The sequence below is a fragment of the Notechis scutatus genome, chromosome 2 (assembly GCF_049901735.1).
Source record: "Notechis scutatus isolate UNSWTSFEM ecotype Mainland chromosome 2, rNotScu1.2, whole genome shotgun sequence".
Taxonomy (NCBI): domain Eukaryota; kingdom Metazoa; phylum Chordata; class Lepidosauria; order Squamata; family Elapidae; genus Notechis; species Notechis scutatus.
In genome coordinates, this window is record NC_142010.1 from 15,592,235 (window position 1) to 15,614,986 (window position 22,752).

Genomic DNA, 22,752 nt, shown 5'->3' on the forward strand with positions numbered 1-22,752 from the left:
GTTCTTGAGGGAAGTGAGTTCAAATCCTCCAGAGAGGTTTTTCTCCATCTCCACAGACGTCCCTGCACAGGAAGGAGAAGATGGAGAAATTGCCACCTCTGGAGATCCCAAAGACATTGTCGGGCAGGGAGGCATTGAGAGAAAGTCTTTCCTCCTACTCCCATGCCCGTGATCCCTGCCCTCTCCCCCTCTCAGATCCGCTCCTTCTATAATCCTGGCAGTTTGCGCCAAATCCACAAGGGGGCGCCCTCCGCCAAGAGAAGGGAACATCAGGCATTTCCATACTGGTCCACTGGAGGGCGAATGTCACAACTGGGTTTTTAAGTGAGGCCGGGAAGGAAGTGACGTCACACACGCTTGCCACTCTAGGACAGTACAGTCGCTAGCTTTAATCCCTGTGCTCTGCAGGGACCGGAGAGGTTGAGGCGTTCTGGTGAGTGGATATCCAGACGACCACGAGTGAAAGGGGGGGACGGCCTCTTCCAGGGTCCCATGCTCCCCAGCCGCGCTCTCCATGCAAGGGGAAGCGATGATGCCCGGAAGGCCCCGTCTCCGAGGAAGAGCCCAAGAGGGGGGAGTGCGGAGGCCCAGCAGGAGAGGAGAGAAGCCGGGCGAGGAAGAGGCAGGATTCGCACCGGGCTCTCCGAGGGCCCAATCCTGTCTCCGGAGGGGAAAAGAAGCAGGGCGGCCTCTGTAGCTGCCTCCTTCCGGGGCCTGCTCGGAGGGACCTTGGCCCTGCGCTGGGATGAGCGGCTTGGGGCTCCGGGCAGGTTGGATGAAGGTGGTCCAGGGTCTGAATTCCTCTTTCTAATTCTTGGCGTTTGTTTTTCTTTCTATCTCAGATACCATTTGAAATCTTTGCAAGCCAAAAAGAAGAAGAAGAAGAGTGGAATAACTTGCAGGGATCCGTCTTGCGGCCCCAGAAATGGTCCTGTGAAGGAAAAGGCACCTGGAGATCCACAAGAGTCCTTGGACCCATTTGGAGCTGCTCTGCAGAAGAGAGAAAGGATGGAGACACAACCTTTTGCAAAAGAGGGAAGCAGAAAAGGCCCTTCAGCTGTTCAGCCTGGGAAGGGTGGGGAGATCTGGACCAGAACTGGGCAGGAAGAAACCATCCTCCCTTCAGAAGTCCAGCCCTGGAAGTTCATTCAATACTGGGAGACCGAGGGTCCCCGAGGACTTTGCAGCCGACTCTACGACTTTTGTAGGCGATGGCTGAGACCAGAAAAACACACCAAAGCTCAAATGCTGGACCTGGTTGTTCTGGAACAGCTCCTGTTCCTTCTGCCCCCAGAGATGGAGGCCTGGGTGAGGGAGTGTGGAGCAGAGACCAGTTCCCAGGCGGTGGCCCTGGCTGAAGGCTTCCTCCTGAGTCAGGGGGACGACCAGAAGGAGCAGGTCAAGTTGCAGGTGAGAGACTTTAGGGAGCTCAAAAGAGAATACAGAATGTATTTGAATACTTTGCCTCTTCTTCCCAAACTTCTCTGACCTTCATAATATATAGTGATGTCCCACCAATTCTTGTAAGACGTTGTTCCATTGTTTTCTCACTCAATGACACAGATGGATATTGTGGGCTTTGAGGTTGTGTTCCAAATATAGGAATCCACTTTATGTCATGTGATGTTGATTAATTCTGCATCTTTTTTGCTTCCCCCTATTTAAAGTGCTCCACTGTGGAGATCAGAGATTGTGAGGGAAAGAAGAATCCATCAAATCCCCCTCAGGAGCTATTTTTCAGGAGGATCCCTTGGGAAGATCCAGGTCAGGACACCTCAGGAGGTAATCCAAGATCCTCCGATTACCTCCAATTACCCATCTGTCTTACCTTCTTTTCTTCAGTAATATACCTCCCCTTATTTTGTCAAATATACATTTTGAAATTATTCCTTACAGAGAAACAAAGAATGAAGCTTTCTGGTTTTTACGATGGAGCTCAAGCAGTGGTTGAACCTCCAAATCAAGTAAGAAAGGGAAAAAATGTTAGATTTGTATTCTCCCTTCAGGAAATGAAATGGGTGTGCAGAGTTCTCTCTCCTTCTATTTTCCCCCTTGTTTGTACTGTGTTATTTTTGTGTTCCTATGTGACATGGACAGTGTAACAGCAGGTTCAAGTTGCTGTCAGCCAGCTTAACTTCCTCTGTAGACTATCACTGGGACACAATAGTTTGTCATTTCTACCCTCAGATTCTGTTTAGGAATTCTTTTTTTTAATGACCACAGCTTAACTGCTTTTGCTAGGTACCCCTGCAACTATGAGTTTAGAAGAAGTAATTTTTTAGAAGTGCTTCAGGTGATAGGAATAAATGTATAACAGTGGTAGTAACTGCTAGAGACCCATTCTCTTTGTAATTTTTTGATTTGGAGTTGTGCAAGGCTCATGAAAATAACCAGTCTCAAAATTTTATATAAAATGTTCTATTGTTGACATCTAGCACTGGCAAGATTGGCTAAAATTTATCCAAATCTAAAATAAGAGTGTTGGAAATGCAAAAAGAAACCCGGTACGTTCTTTCACATGTGGTGGACTTGCCCAAAAGCAAAAAAATCTGGAATAAGATACAGATCTGGCTACAGAAAATAACAAGTCTAAAGATAGTACCCAAACCTGAAATGTTTTTATTAGGGATAAACAAAGGATATACGAAAGAGAATGAATGTCTAATGATACATATCTTAAAATCGGCTAGGATACTATATGCTCAAACTTGGAAATTAGATAGTACACTCACAGGTGACATGATTATAAAAAAAATAATGGATTGCGCCAGAAATGAATAAATTCACAATGGAATTGCAGGAGAGAGAAAATAAAGAATTCTATATGGCCTGGGAAAAGTGGTATGTCTGGTTAGAAAATATAATGCAAAAGTAGAAGCTTTAAAGTATAATTGTAAATAAGTGTATGTATGTATGTATATAGAGAATGGTATAACTGATGTCACAAAAACTGCAAAAATGTATATAGAATTTGTTTTTTTAAAGGTGAAAATTTAATAAACTTTATTATACATTAAAAAAATAAGAAAATAACAAGATTCACTTTGCCACATTGCCACCATTTTTAAAAAGCCTTGTTCATAGCCACTAGTTCAAAAAACAAGTCACATTAAAAAATAAAGCAGAATTTTAAAATCCAAAGAGAATGGACACGTAGAGCATGTAGTAATAATTTCCAATCCTCTTGATTTGTGCCTGCATTAGGAAAACATTCCTCCTTTGCAATTGCTGAGAAATGACCTTTGCAGAGAATTATCTCTTCTTTCTTTTCTCTCATTCAGCCAGTGGCTCAGACTACTCGATCAATTAATGATAGAATGATAAATCAATTGACCCAGAAGTTGGATTACTTTACTGAAAGGCACTGTAAATTTGGCAGAAATCAATCAACTTGATAAAACTTGACCCAAATATTTTTCAGTCAAATTTTCAGAATTGTCCATTTTCTCACCTAAAAATAGGACTTGTGTGAATCAAAGCCATTTAATTTAGTGCATATCTTTGATTTGGGAACTTGGGAACAATGGAACAGAATAACTGAAATGATAGGGATCTTGGAGGTCTTCTAGTCCAACCCCCTACTCAGACAGGAAGCCCTATAACATTTCAGATAAATGGCTATGCAATTTCTTCTTAAACACCTCCAGTATTGGAGCATCGACAATTTCTGGAAGGAAGCCATTCAACTAATTAATTGTTCTCACTGTCAGGACATTTCTCTTCAGTTGTATGTTAGTACTGTCCTTGGTTTGTTTCCATCCAGTGCTTCACGTCCCACCTTCAGGTGCTTTGGAGAATAGGTTGGCCTCATGTTCTTTTTAGCAACACCTTAGATATTGCAACACTGCTATCATGTCATTTGTAGTCCTTCTTTTCATTAAACTAGACATACCCAATTCCAGCAAACATTCTTTATATTTTTACCCTCCGTGACCCTAATCATTTTGGTTGCTCTTTTCTGCACTCTTTCTAGAGTCTCAAGATCTTTTTTACCTCTGGCAAGCAAAACTAAATGCAATATTCCAAGTGTGGTCTTATCAAAGCATTATAAAGTGGTACTAACATTCCATGTGAACTTGATTCTATCCCTCTCTTAATGCTGCCTATGATTGAGTTGGGTTTTATTGGCAACTGTAGCACACTCCTGACTCTTGTTTAAGTGATTGTCCACTAGGACTCCAAGATCCCTGTTGCACTTTCTACTGTTGAGCCTATTCTATGTAGCACCTTACATTTCTCACCATTCATTCTCATTTTGTTAGATGGTGCCCAATGTGTCGATCCTTCTATATCTCAAGCTTATCTTCTGAAGTGTTGCTATTCCTGTCAATTTGGTCTGGTGTGAAAATTTGATGAGATCCCCTTCTATCCTTTTGTCTAAATCATTGATGAAGATGAACGATCTTGCGAATCCTCCTGTTCTTTTTTCCATGCTCAGGAGTGTCCTGTGTCCTTCGAAGAGGTGGCTGTGTATTTCTCTGAGGAGGAATGGTCTCAACTGGATCCTGACCAAAAAGCACTGCATTCGGAAGTCATGCTTGAAAACCATAGGAACGTGATCTCTCTGGGTAAGAGTTTTCTAGTCCCCAAACAAGAGTTCAAGAAGACTGATTATAGTTAGTTTTTTTTATTAAAAAGTCACTAATCAGATATCGTCTCCTTGGAGGGAGAAGGAAAGGATCTGGCCTTCTTGTACTCCAAGGAAGGAAAGAGTCAATGTCTCTTTGCTTACATGCTTTCTGTTAAAAGCATTCTCCCAATCCAATTCATAAACAAAGGCCTCATGCAGTGTGATTCAGAGCATCCTAGGCTACAGGTAATCCATGAGTTATGACACTTAAGTTCACTAAATGACTGTTCCAAGTTACGACCTAGCCCTGCCTCAAGTACTTAAGACCTGGTCCTGAAATTATGAATCTTGCAGCACAACGGCTGTCATTCACACTTATGAATGACAGCAGAGGAGCTGTAATGTTTGAACTATCAATACCCGCTGAGACATTGTGACGATGTAGTGAGACGTCGGTTCCTTTGCCAGCTTTGGTGCATTTTCAGAAAACAGAGGTCTAAAGTAGTGAGAGAAACATGAGATTAGTGATGGCACTCCCACAACTTCCGAGGGCAAGCTGTTCCATTGGTTGATTGTTCTCACTGTCAGAAAGTTTCTCCTTATTTGCAGGTTAAATCTCTCCTGGATCGGTTTCCATCCATTATTCCTTGTCTGTCCTACAGGTGCTTTAGAAAATAGCTTGACCCCTTCCACTTTCTAGCAGCCCCTCAAATATGCTTACATGCTTTCTGTAAAGAGCATTCTCCCAATCCAATTCATGAACAAAGGCCTCATGTAGTGTGTCTCAGAGCATCCTAGGCTACAGGTAATCCCTGAGTTTTGACAGATCACTAAGTGACTGTTCCAAGTTACGACCTAGCCCTGCCTCAAATACTTAAGACCTGGTTCTGAAATTATGAATGTTGCAGCACAATGGCTGTCATTCATAGTTACGAACGACAGCAGAGGCGGTGCAACGTTCGCACTATCTATACTCCCACTCTGCTGAGACTTACATTGTGATGATGTAGTGAGATGTCGGTTCCTTTGCCAGCTTCAGTGCATTTGCAGAAAACAGAGGTCTAAAGTAATGAGAGATACGTGAGATTAGTAGCACAAAATCTCATGCTCTCGTGATCTTGTACTACAGTATTTTAGGCCTCTGTTCTCTGCAAACCAAGGCCTGCACGAGATCCAGGGCAAAATGCTTTGCAAACATAGGGAAGGCCTCTTTGTTTTCAAAGACTTGTACTGGATCTTGTGCAGTCCTCAGTTCCTAAAAGAACGCAGGTCTAAAATGCTGCAGTACGAGATCACATGTGATCACTAGCCTGAGATCTTGCACTGCTTGTCTTGTGTGATCTCGTACTAAAGTGGGACATGTTGCAGATAGAGTTGGAAGGGACCTTGGAGGTCATCTAGTCCTACCCCCTGCCCAAGCGGGAGACTCCACCATTTCTGACAAATGGCAGTCCAATCTCTTCTTGAACATCTCAAGTGATGACCCTCCCACAACTTCTGAGGGCAAGCTGTTCCATTGGTTGATTGTTCTCACTGTCAGAAAAATTTTCCTTATTTTTAGGTTGAATCTTTCCATCAGTTTCCATCCATTATTCCTTGTCTGGCCTACAGGTGCTTTAGAAAATAGCTTGACCCCCTCCTCTCTGTGGCAGCCCCTCAAATATTGGAACACTGCTATCATGTCTCCCCTGGTCCTTCTCTTCACTAGACTAGCCTTGCCCAGTTCCTGTAACCGTTCTTTATATTTTATGTTTTAGTCTCCAATCCTCTAATCATCCTGGTTGCTCCTCTCTGCACTTTTTCTAAAGCCTCAACATCTTTTTTATACTGTGGTAACCAAAACTGGATGTAGGATTCTAGGTGTGATCTTACTAAGGATTTATAGAGTAGTATGAGTTCACTTGATCTTGATTGTATCCCTCTGTTAATGCAATTTAGGATTGCATTAGCTTTTTTGGCTAATGTTAGATAGGGTCCAATGTTCTACTCTGTCAAGATCCATCTGGATCTTGAGCCTATCTTCTTGGATGTCTTCTATTGCTGACAGCTTAGTATTATCTGCAGATTTGGTAAGTTCCCCTTCTATTCCCTCATCTAAGTCGTTTATGAAAATATTGAAGAGTACTGGGCCTAAGACGGAACCTTGTGGCACTCCACTGCTTACTTCCCTCCATGTAGACTTAGATCCATTAAGGACTACTTGTTGAGTATGGTTTGTCAGCCAGTTGCACATCCATCTGGATGTGATTCTATCTATCCCGCTTTTTTCTAGCTTCCCAATAAGTTGGTTTATTTTATTTATTTATTTGATTTGCCAATTGTTTACAAGATAATAAGTATAAGTGTATACATAGTTGTGAATACATGAAATGGGTACATATAAGAAAAATAAAAGAATAAGAGAAACAATAGGACAGGGACGGTAGGCACGATGGTGCGCTTATGCACGCCCCCTACAGACCTCTTAGGAAAGGGGTGAGGTCAATAGTAGACAGTCTAAGGTTAAAGTTTTTGGGGTTTGGGGAAGAGACTATAGAGTCGGGTAGAGTATTCCAGACATTGACCACTCTATTGCTGAAGTCGTATTTCCTGCAATCAAGTTTGGTGCGGTTTACTTTGAGTTTGTATCTATTGTGTGCTCTTGTGTTGTTATGGTTGAAGCTGAAGTATTCATTGACAGGTAGGACATTGCAATGTATGATTTTATATACCATGCTTAAGTCAGACCGAAGACGGCGTAATTCAAGGTTTTCTAGTTTTAGAATTTCAAGTCTGGTGGCATAAGGTATTCTACAACGAGTAGAAGAGTTGGTTGTGGTCTACTTTGTCAAATGCCTTGCTGAACTTTAAGTATGTGCACAATATTTCCCTAGTCTATTAATTTAGTCACTATATTGAAGAGTAAAATAAGATTGGTTTGGCATGATCTGTTTTTAACAAACCCGTGCTGACTGCTAGTTATTGCTGTTCTTGTTTCTAGATTTTGGGAGATCTGTTTTTTTATTATCTTTTGCAGTATCTTCCTGGGTATTAGCCTGTTAATCTGATTGGGCTGTAGTTTCCTGGGTCTGTTTTTTCCCCCTTTTTTGAAGATGGGAACCACATTGACACTTTTCCAGTCCTCTGGTAGGTCCTTGGTGCTCTAGGATTTTTGAAAGATGTGGTGTAGTGGTTTTGAGATGACCTCTGCCAGCTCCTTTAAAACTCTGGGAAATTATCCATCAGGTCCCAGTGATTTGTGTTCATCAAGATCAGACCGATTTTCTCTTGTTATTTTTTTTGCTTATTTTAACTTTATTTCTAGTCTGTCTATTACAGTTATGTTTTTGGTAGGTTGCGCTATAATTTCTTTTTGAGTGAAGACTGATGCAAAGAATGAGTTAAGCAGTTCTGCTTTCTGTTGCCTGTTACTTCTTTGCCATATTCTCTCTTTAGTGGACCAACTGTTTCCTTGATTTCTTTCTTGTTATTTATATGTTGGAAGAAACTTTTTAAAGTATCTTTGACTTTTGTTGCGAGACTTTGTTCGTTCTGAGCCTTTGCTTTCCTGACTTCGTCTTTGTAGATTCTGGCTGTCTGCTGATAATCTTCCTTAGTTGTATGTCTCTCTTTCTATTTTTTGTACTTGTCCTTTTTTACTTTCAATTTGTCAGAGAGATCTTTGTGCAGCCATGCTGGTTTCTCCTTGGATTTCTTGTTTTTCTTTCTTAGTGCTTTTGTGCTGGTATGGGCTTTTACGATCGTACTTTTCAGAGTTTCCCAAGATTCCTGAGTTGTTTTCCCCTTTAGGATTTTCATCCAAGGAATCTTTCCCTTCGTTCTGAGTTTATTAATATCAGCTCTTTTAAAATCTAAGAGTCTGGTATCATTATGTTCTATTGCTTAAGTTTGTGTTATATTGAATTCTAGTATGGCATGGTCACTATCACCCAAGATTCCTGCAGTTTCAACTCCCTCTATCATTTCTTCCCTGTTTATAAGAATTAAGTCCAGTATGGCTGCCCCTCTGTTTCCATCCTCTACCTTTTGGACAACAAAGTTATCAGTTAGGTTGGTTAGGAACCTATTTGACTTCTCACTTGGTGTATTATTAGTTTTCCAATTGATATCAGGGTAATTGAAGTCCCCCATTACTGTTGTAATGTGTTTCATAATACATATGTTTGTTAGTTGGTTGGCAACAAGTAGTTTAGGCCTCCGTTTTCTATGTATCAGATCCGGCCAAAGAGCCCTTGCAAGCCAATTAGACCGTGGGACAGCAAAATTCTTGAAACTTCCCAACCTTTCCAGTCTCCGTGCAGAGCGTTTACAAACCAATGGGAGGCTTCAAGCAAGGGATTTTATTCCAAAGTTTCATCACTGAGTTCAAGGAATGGGCCGAGTGGGGGTTCCGCCCACAAGACAGATGCCGTGGAGCAGCTGCTCCAAGGTACACCAGGGAAGGAGCTTGATTCAAAATTGTTTCAGTTCTCACAGGTCTCTGCTTAAATTAATCCATCCCAATAAATCTTAAGTTTCCTCCTAATTCCTCCTTGGATGTTTCCCCTTAACTCAAAACTGACTTAGAGTGAGATTTGCATAGATAGATAGAGAGATAGATGAGATGAGATGAGATGAGATGAGATATAGATAATTGTAAAGAAAGAGGTATTTTCTAATATTTCCAAAGCTCATGAATATAGAAATCATCATATCTATATCACACTACTGTAAGCATGCAAACATACAACCTAATGGAATTTTGGATAAATCCAGAAGGAAATTCACTTGATTTTCTACAGTTTGATCTTTTTCTCTAACTGTATTATCATTTTCTTTTTTCTTTTTTTTTAAACAAATTTTATTAATTTTACAATTAAAAAAACACATCTACAACATATACACAAATAACACAGCCAAGAAAGGGCAGCAAAAAAAGAAAGAAAGAAACACGAAAAGGAAGGAAAAAGAAAGAAGGAAAGAAGGTGAACAATTAAAAACTTCTTCATTTTTGACAGTCTGTAAGAATCCTTAAGTTATATTGTATACGCACGGTTTCCGGATACCTTTTCTTGCGCTTGGAGCGATCCCCAGAGGATACACGAACCCCGAAGAGATTCGTGTCGGTGTAGGGGACCCACGGGTTGCTGTGTGGGGGAAGGCAACCCCCTGGCAATGAAGGGAAGAGCCCCTGAGCCCAGCGCGAAAGAGCCGGCTGCCAGTTTATGGCGGCTCCAAAGTCCGGTCTTCCTCCGACGTGATGAAGCGAGAAAGTGACAGCCTGTAAGATCAGTGTGGAAAGAGGTGCAGAAAGACTACAGTAGTGAAGAGCGAGACTGGCGATAGATTTCCTTTCCTATATTGTGAGTTGTATATGTCGGGAGCCCGAGAGAAAAGTGGCCAGAAAAGCTAAAGTGCGATAAGCGTGAGTGGAAAGGCTTGACTGACAAAGTGAAAGTGTTGACTACAGCGGTTGAAAGGAAAAGTCTGAGAGGAGAAGAAGAAATATTGGAAAACTAAGAGACTTGTGGATTAAACTAAGAGACTAGGATTAAAACCCGAAGAGGAGAGAAGCGACGGAAGGGAGAGAAACGCGGCTCTGAAAACGATACTTTGAATCTCTGAACTCAGCGCAACAAGACTATAGACTCTATTTATTTAATACTGCTTGTCTGACAGACATCTAAGAATTGGTGGGGAACACTATTGGATTGAGGTGAAAGCAGTAACCGAAGGAGATTAAGACATTGGACTCAAAAGTGTGGGGGGAAGAAAGAGAGAGAGCAACTGATGTTTGGGAAAGACTGATTGCTGATAGGGATTAGTCAGCACTTCTCACCACCTTCCTTCCGGAGTGCCGGAAGAGAAATACAAAAGCTCAAAAACAGTAGTCTTAATTCTGGCCTTAAAACTTTATTTCTCTACCACTCTATTTTATTCTCTTGAATCCTCCTTTGGCATTACTCTTTCAAACTGTTTATCTGGTCTTCTACTTATTGATTTTTTGATGGTAAGGCAAATTCCCCTTTTCTCCTCTCTTTTCTTTTTCTTCTTCTGTATTACAACTATAAATTTATTTACTTAGAAAAGGTATACTGATTTTTACAGACCTAAGTGCTAATCGATTTGTTTCCGTGGAATAATTAGTAACAATAAGGATTGTAAAATACTGGTGACTTAGAACATTTAGAATATTTAATATTAAGTTATAGGATAAGATAAAAGTTTATATAGATTTATAAGATTTAGAATTATATAAAGTTGTAATTGGGTTTGATTTGTATTATCATTTTCATTTCTCTTTTCCTTTGAAGGTAATAATGGGCAGGAGAATCAAGATTCCTATGAACTGTTCCAAGTGATAAACGCTACAGATGGAACGGAAAAGTTTGGATTTCGAATGGAATTTGAAAGCCATGAGAAAAACCAGTCAAAGATTTGGAATCAGGAAAGCTCATCTTCCACTGATGCTTCAAAGCAAGATTTCATTGCCCAACAAGAAAAAATAAGGAAAAAATATATTGGGAAAAGTGTGAAGCTAATCAAAGATAAATTACATGTAGACAAGCACTATTCAACCCAAACCAAATACAGAGAGTATGATAACAGGTTCAGAAGTGGTAGCAATCCAATTTCCCATAAAAGGATCCACTCAGGAGAGAAACCATTTAAATGCGTAGAGTGTGGGAAAACCTTTACTCATAACAGTGGACTCAGAAGACACAAAACAATACACACAGGGGAGAAACCATATAAATGCATGGAGTGTGGAAAGACCTTTACTCAAAAAAGTAATCTTTTTACCCATAAGATGATCCACTCAAAAGAAAAACCATTTCAATGCATGGAATGTGGAAAGACCTTTATCCAAAAATCTAGTTTTATTACCCATAAGATGATCCACTCAGGAGAGAAACCATATAAATGCATGGAGTGTGGGAAAACCTTTACTAATAGCAGTGGACTCAGAAGACACAAAACAATACACACATGGGAGAAACCATATAAATGCATGGAGTGTGGAAAGACCTTTGCTCTGAGCAATAGTCTTACTCTCCACAAAACGATCCACACAGGAGAGAAACCATATAAATGCATGGAGTGTGGGAAAACGTTTATTCATAGCAGTGGACTTAGAAGACACAAAACAATACACACAGGGGAAAAACCATATAAATGCATGGAGTGTGGAAAGATCTTTGCTCTGAGCAATAGTCTTACTCTCCACAAAAAGATCCACACTGGAGAGAAACCATATAAATGCATGGAGTGTGGGAAAACCTTTACTCATAGCAGTGGACTCAGAAGACACAAAACAATACACACAGGGGAGAAACCATATAAATGCATGGAGTGTGGAAAGACCTTTGCTCTGAGCAATAGACTTACTATGCACAAAAAGATCCACACAGGGGAAAAGCCATTTAAATGCATGGAGTGTGGAAAGACCTTTCTTCAAAAAAGTACTCTTTTTACCCATAAAATGATCCACTCAGAAGAGAAACCATTTAAATGCATGGAATGTGGAAAGACCTTTACCCAAAAATGTAGTCTTATTGCCCATAAGATGATCCACTCAGGAGAGAAGCCATATAAATGCATGGAGTGTGGAAAGATGTTTACTAACAGCAATTCTCTTACTTCTCATATCAGAATCCACGCGCAGGATAAAATACATAGCAAAAGCAATTCCACTTTAGACTTATTTTCCACTCCACAAAGCTTTATAGCAGTCTTTGAGCAGTTTACAAAGTCAGGATATTGTCCGAAGAAATCTAGGTCCAAATTTTACCGACCTGACAAAGATTAAAGGCTGAATCAACCATGAGCCAGTCGGAACCGAACTCCTGGCTCCTGGGCAATCAGCTTGCAGTACTGCATTGTAACCTGTGTCTATAGATTATTATGTGTATGCATATTGTGCCTTTCTGCTCTAAATGAGACAAGGTTGAATCCAACAAAGTGAAATTTAATGTGGAGAAAAATTAAAGGTTTTACACCTGGGCGGGAAAAATAGATTATATGAAACATGGCTCAAAAACTAACTGAGGGAGACCTTGGCAGTCTGAATGGATGATCATTTAAAAACAAGTATTTTTGTTTTCATCTCGCATTCACTTAATAGGGGAAGAAAAGATAAGAGAAAGGATCCAAAAAGCATAGAAAAGGGAAAACAGGCTAAAAGTAGAAGAAAATAGAGGCCAAGAGATTAAGAGACAAAATAGTTAAAGATAAAATAAAGGGGCGGGGGGTTCCATATGGAAATGTATGTTGTTTTTTTAGAAATATAGATTGGGGAGTTTTGAAGTTTAAAGTTTATTGGGATTTACTTTTAAAAATAAATAAGCTTAATTGGAATTAAAGGGGAATAAGAACTCACTTAAGAATATATAATTGTATGATGAGAAAAATGATGAAAGAATAAGAAATTAAGATGATTGTATTAAATCTTTTTATTTTTCCATATATTAAATATGAAATAGATGTAATTATACAAATGATATCAAAAAACAATATGATAAATTATAAATTATTATATTGTAAATGTAAGTATTTGCAGTGAGATTGCTCTATTATGATTAAAAAGGTATTGAATGAAAATTAAATATAATTCCATAGGTAACATTTGGCTAAATGGAAACAAAGAGGAAATATGAAATGGTTATATTAATATCCTTGGAATAAATATAAGATTCATTGTAGATTGGGAGGAAATACCATGTGGACTCTGAATGGGGGGTAAAAGAGAAACATGCATCTAAAATAGTAAATAGGGAATTATTAATTGGAAGGTAATAATGATTATATTGATATTAATTTTATTTTATTTTTGTTTGTTATACATCGGCTTTGAGAAAGTAAAAGAAGAAAATATGTAAAATAAAATAGGTGGTAAGATGGAAAGACAATAACGGGATAAATAGTTTTAGGATGAAAATGTTTTTGTTACTGGATTAATGAATGAAAAATAGGAAGCGAAAATTTATTAAAAGAAAAATGGAATACATAATGATTTGATACAAAACTAGATAATAAAGCTAGAAATGTAACTCTCACTATGTATGTATGTTGTGCTGTCCAGACAGTTTAGAGTTAATGGGATTTGGGATAGTTAGGATTTGAGAGCTGTCCCCTTAAGCAGGGGTCCCCAACCACCGGTCCGCGGACCGGTACCGGTCCACGGAACAACTACCGGGCCGCTGGCTTGCTGGGCGCCGCCATCTTTTTTTGATGAAAAGTGCTTCCGGTGAGCTTTTCCGGTAGAAAGCTCACTGGAAGCACGTTTTCATCAAAAAGATAAGCGGCGCTAGCGCTTGGTGAGCTTTTCCGGGTAGAAAGCCATTTCTACCGGAAAAGCTCACCGAGCATGCGCTATCTTTTTGATGAAAACGTGCTTCCGGTGAGTCACCGGAAGCACTTTTCATCAAAAAAGATGGCGGCGCCCAGCTGATGCCGGTACCGGGCCGCGGCGCCCAGCTGATGCCGGCACCGGGCGCGGCGCAAAAAAAGGTTGGGGATCACTGCCCTTAAGGGAATGCATCATGGTAAATGTAGTTAAGGTATCCTGGGAAATGTTCATGTCATGTAGCCACATCTGTAATCCTGATTGGTCACTAAATTGACCCTTGTTGGGTTGGGGAGGCTCCCTCCTCTTGCCTGAACACAGCCTCCTGGTAGCAGCTCTACTTCCTGCCTCTACGATATGGGATGAAAGAGATAACCATCTTTATGCACCACAATTCAGATATGCAAAGGATTGGACATTAAGAAGAACCTCATCATAAATGTGAGTTGATAGGATGTCTGATGAACCAATAAAAAGACTTTGTATGGATGCTTTGTGGAGTTACTCTGTCTGCTTTATGCCATCCAGACATTAATAAGCAGAACAGTAGAAGGATGATTAATCTTGATTCCTTAAAAAGTTAAAAGATGGATTAAAAAATCTGGAATCCTGAAGCCCTGAGATCTGCAATAGTGAATCCAGGAGTAAATGTGCATGCTATTCCTTTGTACTTTAGTTCTCTCTCCCTCAAACCTCTCATCTTGGCCAGGAAGGGGCAAATCCCCCCTTTTCTCTTCAGCGAGACAAGTGCTGTATCTCAAGTTACAGCTCCTAACTCAGAAAGAACCAAACAAAGGGAGGAGCTAGTTATGACCCATGTACCCATGTCTTCCCTCAGTTACTACCTACAAACTCCTCTCAAATGCAGATGAAGAGTCAAAAAGTAATTTCTTATTGTGTTCTAAAAGAAAAGCTAAATCTGCTCTGCTCATTCTAACTTGAAAAGCTTAGCATTTCTTAAGCTCTATGCTCCAGCTCAGAGGCAATAAGAGAAGCCTCTCCAGCTATTTTTACAACCACTCTGGTCATTTTATTGGGGCTCATAATTCATTAATTGAAGGACCATCTTCAAAGCGAAGGAGCCCATTCCCCCTTCCCAAGACGCAAAGCTAATTCAAACAGCTATACGAACACAGGATTTAAATTTAAATTTAAAAGTATAACTCTGCATGCAACCTTTGGAGTGTTGTATTCGTTTGATGAATTTCTCTTCCAGCAAGGAAGCAATACATTCCTCTGGGGCTCACCCTCCCCGCTACAGACTTAAGCAAAGCATCCCACAGCACCATCTGGTGGTTTAGGAGAAATTTCCTAGAGAATTCAAAGACTTGTCTGCCAATTTTATCAAAACTTTTTTACAAATTTTTATAAAAACTATAGGGAGTTTCGCAAATTTAATCAGTGTTTAACCAATGAAAATTCCCTTTTTTTAATTATTGTGGCAACATTAAGCAACTTAATGCAAGGTTCCAGTACTACCTGCAGCCTAACCTGTGCTTAGCAACAGTGTCTTCCAGACCTAGTAAGCAACACTAACAGGTAACCTTGCATTTTGCTCTCACGTCTTCAGACTCAGCAACAACAGCCTACTACTCAACAACAGTGCCCACTTGTGTAGCAAGCACGCAACACACCCTAAAAGCAGCCATATTGTGCAGTGCCACCTATGTGCTCAAGTACTAAATTTAGCAGAAACTCTTACTTTCTGAACCATGGCAACTTCTTCAGCCATTACAGATGTCCCTGAAGTACCAGAAGACTCGAACCCTCCACCCACCCCAGATGTAAACGTGGAGCCAGTTTCCAAAAACCAGTTTTAGATGTGTTCTGTATTAACATACTCCAAATACTGATTTCTGATTGGTCCACACAGACAGCATTTTGATTGGTCCACTGAACGGCAGTGATTGGTCCACTGAGAATCAACTGTGATTGGCCAAGCTGATCGCAGGAGATTCAAAGACCTGTCATTGGCCGGCGAGCCGCGAGCAATCCCTATATGAAGGGCTGCCATGGCTCCAAGTTTTTGTACAGATCTATACATGAAATAAAGAGCTTGAAGTACACTGGTCTCACGTCTCTTTTGTACCCGATCTAACAATGGCGACGAGGATGGGATAGTGAGACAAAGAGACCAGCTGAGCATGTGGCGAATCAACGCTGAAACCCCGACGAGATAGCCGGCAGCAACTTGCCACCCGCACCCTTCGATCAAGCAGCCGAGGACTGGGAATCATACATCCATCGATTCCTCATGTTCCTCGAGAGCAGTAACTTGAAAGATGCCAATGATCAGAAAAAGAGGGCCGTGTTCCTGACACACTGCGGGCCCGCAGTGTTCAAAATGGCCAAAGCTCTAGCCAAGCCCCGAGATGTGAAGGAGACAGACTGGACCGATCTAGACCTATTGCTGCGGAATCACTACGCTCCCGCCGTACCCAACCTCATCAGGCGGCACGAGTTCTACCGGAGGGATCAGAAGGAAGGCGAGAGCATTGGTGATTTCGTGGCCACCCTAAGAAACCTCGGGGGCATGTGCGGGTTCACCGACATGGACGAGGCCCTGCGAGACCGCGTGATCCTTGGACTCAGGGACCCCATACTCCAGACTCGGCTGATGGCACAAGCGGACATCTCAGTCACCGAGGCCATCGACAAAGCAACTGCAGCCGAGGCAGCAAAACAGTCAGCGGCCAAGATGTGGCAGATGAACGCAATAGACCAGCCAACGACCGCAGAAATGACGCCAACCCCAGAAAAACGACCAGAGGCCAGCCACAAGGCCACCACTACACACCACGGGGACATCGACTCCTCCGAGACCGAGGATGAGGAGATCCATAGACTACAAGCGGAGCGGGAACGCGAGAATGGAGAGGTCGTAAGTCGGGGTTCCAGTGTGCCGGGTGCGGAGGCGACCATCCCGCTCAGAGTGCCAGTTCCTCGACGCCATTTGCCTTCACTGTATGACAAACGGGGACATATCGCCAAAGTATGCCGAAACAAGAGAAATCACAGCCCCTGGAGACAAGACAGCACCCCCCCAGGACCAGAGACCGACACGCAGAAAGCCGGTGGAGCCGAGAAGGAAGGAACAAGCGGTTCAGCGAAACCCGGCGTAAAGAAGAGACCCATCAGACGGTAATCATCGGGCATTCAGACACAATCGATGCCCGGAAGATGCATGTGGAGGTAAGCATCGAGGGTCAACCGTGCGGGATGGAGGTAGATTCCGGATCCTACCTCTCCATGGTCTCATGGCGTACAATCAACCGTTTGGTGCCCACCATCCACAAACACGAATTAGAAAGCCAGAAACTGACCCTGAAGGATTACCAGGGAAAACGGATTCCCGTGGTCGGGATTGGACATTTTAAAGTGGCCTTCAAAGGGCACACAGAGGTACTTCCGCTCACCATTGTGGATAAAGACCGCCCAAGCCTGCTGGGACTGAAGTGGTTCATGCCATTGGGGATCGAGGTGACTGGTATCAACCACATCGCTGAAGCAGACTGGGAGGAGATGCTCATGAGGGACTTCCAGGAGGTTTTCAATGGTGACTTAGGCAAGTACCGTGGGTCCCCTATCTCTTTCAAACTGAACCCGAACATTGCCCCAATCCACCTTAAGCCACGGCGAGTGCCCTTCGCGTTCCAACCCAAAATCGATGAGCAATTGGACAAGCTCATCGCACAAGGGGTCTTAGAGCCGATAGACCACGTCCGGTGGGAAACCCCAATAGTCACCCCAATTAAGCCGGACGGGTCCGTGAGGATCTGTGGTGACTACAAGGCCACCCTCAACCATGCGCTGCAGCAGAGCGGTTACCCCGTTCTGGTGGTACAGCACCTACTACACTCACTGGGGGGAGGAAAAGTCTTCGCAAAACTCAATCTGGCACAGGCATACCAGCAGCTGCCAGTCGACGCCGAGACTGCTGAGGCACAAACCATCGGGCCCACCGGGGGGCATTCCTATGCAAAAGACTCCAATTCGGAGTCAGCGTGGCACCAGGGGTATTCCAGAGTCTAATAGAGAGAGTATTACAAGGAATAAAAGGGGTGGTGCCCTACTTCGATGATGTGTTAGTGTCCGATAAAAACAAAAACCAATTGGAGAGCCGCCTAAGGGGGGTCCTACAGAAATTTAAAGACACCAGGCTAAAGGTGTTAGGGATAACATTGTTTACCCTAACTGGTTTGGGTAAAAATAATAAATATGGTATCATGGTTTGTTAGTTAAAGTGTGTGTAACTTTAACAGCAAGAATGTAATTAAGGGTGTGGTTGTAAAAGCACTATATAAGAAGCGAGGCCATTGCAGCTCTCTCTCTCTGGCCTACTGATCTCTAATTACTGAATGGATTGATGACTGCGTTCTTGCTGAAAAGGGGAGAGAAGAAGGAGTGTTGATTTTTCTCAACGGAGAGATAGTAAAAAGATTGGACTGATTTATTGTAAGTGAACTGACATTGGCTATTCAACACGGACTTTGGCAAATAGAGTATCCCCGGCAAGACTTGACTGAAATTGATATAAGACTAATGAACCGTTTATTTTGACTATGCTATAATTCTTAAATGGAATAAACTATATTTTTGATAGCACAAGCGTATCTGTATTTTTACTGCGTGTTAACTAGAAAACTTATCTCACACATTTACCTGTCTGCCTATCTGACTTCGCTGTACATTCTGTTTAGTTTGTTTTCCTTAACACCCGTTGGGGAATCCAGGCTTAAAAAAGAGAAGTGACAACTGTGCACAGAGAAAGTAGAATTCCTGGGGTACCTACTGGACAAAAACAGAATCCACCCCACAGAAAAAAAGGTCAAAGCTATCAAAGAAGCCCCTAGACCTCAGAATAAAACGGAGCTGCAGGCTTTTCTTGGACTCATTAATTTTTACAATGTTTTCCTGCCCCAGAAGGCAACGACAGTGGAACCCCTACATAGGCTGCTGGACAAAACAGCCACCTGGTCCTGGGGAAAGTGGGAAGAAAATGCCTTCCAGAAAATAAAAGACCTTCTAACATCAGACGCAATCCTCATGCAATACAGCGAAACCCTACCTTTGGCCGTAACCTGTGACGCTTCACCCTTTGGTGTCGAAGCCATCCTAAGCCACACTCTGCCAGACGGGAGAGAAGCGCCAATCGCCTTCTTCTCAAGGACATTGTCCAAACCCGAGAGGAATTATAGCCAACTGGACAAAGAGGCACTAGCAGTGATCACCGGCGTGAAGCGGTTCCACGAATACCTATATGGTAGGACATTTTCCATTATCACTGACCATAAATCGCTTCTAGGAGAACTGGCAGCGAACAAGGCCACCCCGAACATATTATCACCAAGGATGACAAGGTGGTCCGAGTTCCTTGCCACCTAAAGCTACCAGCTGCTACACCGACCGGGAAAAAGCATCGCACATGCAGACGCACTGAGCCGCTCCCCCCTGCCCGACCTGGAAGAAGACCCGGCACCCACAACATCTACGCTGCATATAGAAACATTACCCAATCCACCCCTGACCGCATCAGACATTGCCAAAGAGACTAATAAAGAGAAGCATCTGGCGCAGGTTTTGAATTGGGTGGAGAAAGGGTGGCTGGAAACCGACGGCGGCGAGCAATTTAAAACCTTCCAAAACCGGCAGATCGAACTATTCACACAGAGGGACTGCATACTATGGGGGGACAGGGTTGTGGTTCCTGAAACATTACAAAAAAGAGCGTTGACTATGTTGCATGAGGGACATCCTGGCATAGTCAAAATGAAAGCCCTGGCCAGGAGTTATGCCTGGTGGCCAGGGATGGACAAACATATTGAAACTTGGGTGGCATCATGCAGAAAATGCCAGGAATCCAGACCAAACCCTCCCCCCGCACCGACTCTAGAGTGGGAGACCCCCAGAGGCCCGTGGTCTAGGGTCCATATAGACTTTGCTGGACCTACAAAGGGATACACATTCCTAATAACGGTTGACGCTTACTCAAACTGGCTGGAGGTTAGCGTCATGAAATCCACCACCACGGAGGCCATTATCAAGGAACTAACCAAACTGTTTACCACCCATGGACTACCGGACGTACTAGTGTCAGACAACGGGCCACAATTTACCTCACTGGCATTCGAGAAATTCCTGGCTGAAAGGGGCATACGGCATGCGTTGACAGCACCCGCTCATCCGGCAGCAAACGGGCGGGCAGAACGCGTGGTTCGTTATACAAAAAACGCAATAGAAAAAATTGAAACCGGGGACATACACGACAAAATAAATAAATTACTACTAATGCAACACATAACTCCCAGCACAACGACGAATAAGAGCCTACCAGAACTATTGATGGGCAGAAAATTACGATCCCAACTAGGCAGACTGCACCCCACATACCACCCCAAGAAACCACCAGACTCGTCTAGCAAATACTGAATCTTTACCCCAGGAGACGCAGTCTATGCAAAAACCTTCACAGGGGACCTGCTCTGGGTACCAGCAAAAATAACCCAAGTAACGGGCCCCCAATCATACCGGCTACAAACAGACGATGGAAGAAGCTGGAAACGACACATCGACCAACTAAGGTCCAGAACAACCGCCGACAACATGGCCAGCACACAAACACCACAAACAAACATTAATAAAAAAAACCAGAGGTAAAAAAACCAAACAGTAATCCAAGAGAAGAAGAAAATCCCAAAACACAAACCGAACACCCCCAACCAAAAATAAACCAGCAATACTTACCGGCAGACAACATCGGTAGACGGGAACCCTCTGCGGACGAAGCCTCACCTGGAAGGAGCAGCCAAGCCAGCTCAACCAGCCCGGAAAGACCGGGTGGGAACAGCGGAGCTGACAACTCGACCGACCCAGGTAGACCGGGTGGGAGTTTCAGCGATAGGCCTGACTCACCCTTCCAGGCGGTTCCATCGAGGAGGACGACAGTGACAAGGAATCCATCTGAACCGGTCAAAGACCAAACAACAACTGAGCTGCGCAGGTCAAGTAGGCAAGTACGGAGCCCCGCCTACTTACGGGACTACATGACTACGTCCTGTAGGACTGAACCAAGAGGGGAGGGGTGTTCTGTATTAACATACTCCAAATACTGATTTCTGATTGGTCCACACAGACAGCATTTTGATTGGTCCACTGAACAGCAGTGATTGGTCCACTGAGAATCACTGAGAATTGGCCGAGCCAATCGTGGGAGATTCAAAGACCTGTCATTGGCCGGCGAGCCGCAAGCAATCCCTATATGAAGGGTTGCCGCGGCTCCAAGATTTTGTACAGATCTATACATGAAATAAAGAGCTTGAAGTACACTGGTCTCGCGTCTCTTTTGTACCCGATCTAACAGATGTCCAAACCTCTGGAGAAGCAGCAATACCTCACAAAGCCTACGATCTCAGACGGCATAGGAAGCTCACCCAACCCGCGGTGACACGCTTCAGAGAGGATTGCAACAGGCAGTATCACCATCTTGCAGACGCATGTACGGAGCTGGTCAAGATCTTCAACACCCCCAAAAGCAAGTTGCCCCTCAAGAACCTCTTCCTAATGCAGAAGGAGTTAGAGGAGCATCTTGCACAGTGGAGGGACAGTGAAAATAAGCTTAAATACATGCAGTCGAGCCTGGAAGACCCAGAGCTCCAAGACCACATTCATTGCTTCAAGGAGGCAAACAATGAATGCGAAGACAGCATTCGGGAAGGCAGAAACTTCCTCCAGGTTGAGATCTTCAATGCGCTACAGAGGGAAGAAGTATCAAGAGAGTTGGCCACATCCGACATAGGTCTTCAATCACAAGCAGCTTCTTCCCACCATTCAAAGAAAGCCTCCTCCCTCCACCCCAAACCAGCTAGATCGCAAGCAGTTTCCACTGTCTCATGCCAATTCTCTACTGCCAGCTCTCATCATCCTTCTAGAGCATCCTCCCATAGTAGCAGCGCATCTAAGGCCTCCAAAGCTGCAAGTTATGCTGACCGGGCTACAGAAGCTGAAGTAGAAGCTGCTGTAGCAGACGCAGATCTATGCGCCACAGAGACAGTAGTGGCTCAACAGGCAGAAATAGCAGCTAAAGCAGCAGAAATGGCCAAGGCCCAGGCCGAACAACAAGTAGAAATGGCCAAAGCCCAAGCCAACCAACAGGCAGAACTGGCCAAAGTTCAGACACAATTGGAGTTGGCTGAACAGCAAAGAGACTCTGCAACAAAAACGGCACATCCAGACATTAATAAACAGAACATATATTGTAACCTGGAACCATATTGCTCACTTGAAGAGTTGTATAAAAAATAAAAATAAAATTCTAACACCCTCCCTCCTAAAAAACGAGTCACCTGTTTGTGGCAGCAGCCAAAAAGGCTAAGACAATCCTTGGTTGTATAAACAAACATGGTATGCCTGTCAATTTGGTCTTGTTTGCAAATGTGATGGGTTCCCCTTTTAATCCTCTTCTAAAATATTCATGAAGATGAACAGATCTTGTGAATATCCCTGTTCTGTTATTTTTTTCCGTGCTCAGGAGAGTCTTGTGTCCTTCGAGGAGGTGGCTGTGTATTTCTCTGAGGAAGAATGGTCTCAGCTGGATCGTGACCATAAAGCACTGCATTCGGAGGTCATGCTTGAAAACCATAGGAACGTGGTCTCTCTGGGTAAGAGTTTTCTAGTCCTCAAGCAGAGTTCAAGTAGACAGATTATAATTATTATTTTTTATCAAAAATCACTAATCAGATATCATCTCCTGGGATGGAGGAAGAAAGGAACTGCCCTCCCCATACTCCAAGGAAGGAAAGAGTCAATGTCTCTTTGCTTAAATGCTTTCTGTGCCATTTCTTATGTGTATTTTTCCATT

General features: G+C 42.9%; 1 protein-coding gene across 1 annotated transcript in view; it reads left to right on the top strand.

Annotated features, from left to right (window-relative positions):
* The first annotated feature begins 379 nt into the window (after positions 1–379).
* LOC113429960 (uncharacterized) overlaps positions 380–22,752 on the top strand; it is a 69,488-nt gene continuing 47,115 nt past the window's right edge. Inside the window, exons 1-5 of the mRNA XM_087954139.1 lie at positions 380–1,410; positions 1,668–1,782; positions 1,897–1,964; positions 4,439–4,568; positions 10,864–10,978. Of these exons, the coding sequence (XP_087810265.1) occupies positions 493–1,410; positions 1,668–1,782; positions 1,897–1,964; positions 4,439–4,568; positions 10,864–10,978 (1,346 nt within the window). The 5' untranslated portion in view covers positions 380–492. The remainder of the gene's footprint in view (positions 1,411–1,667; positions 1,783–1,896; positions 1,965–4,438; positions 4,569–10,863; positions 10,979–22,752) is intronic.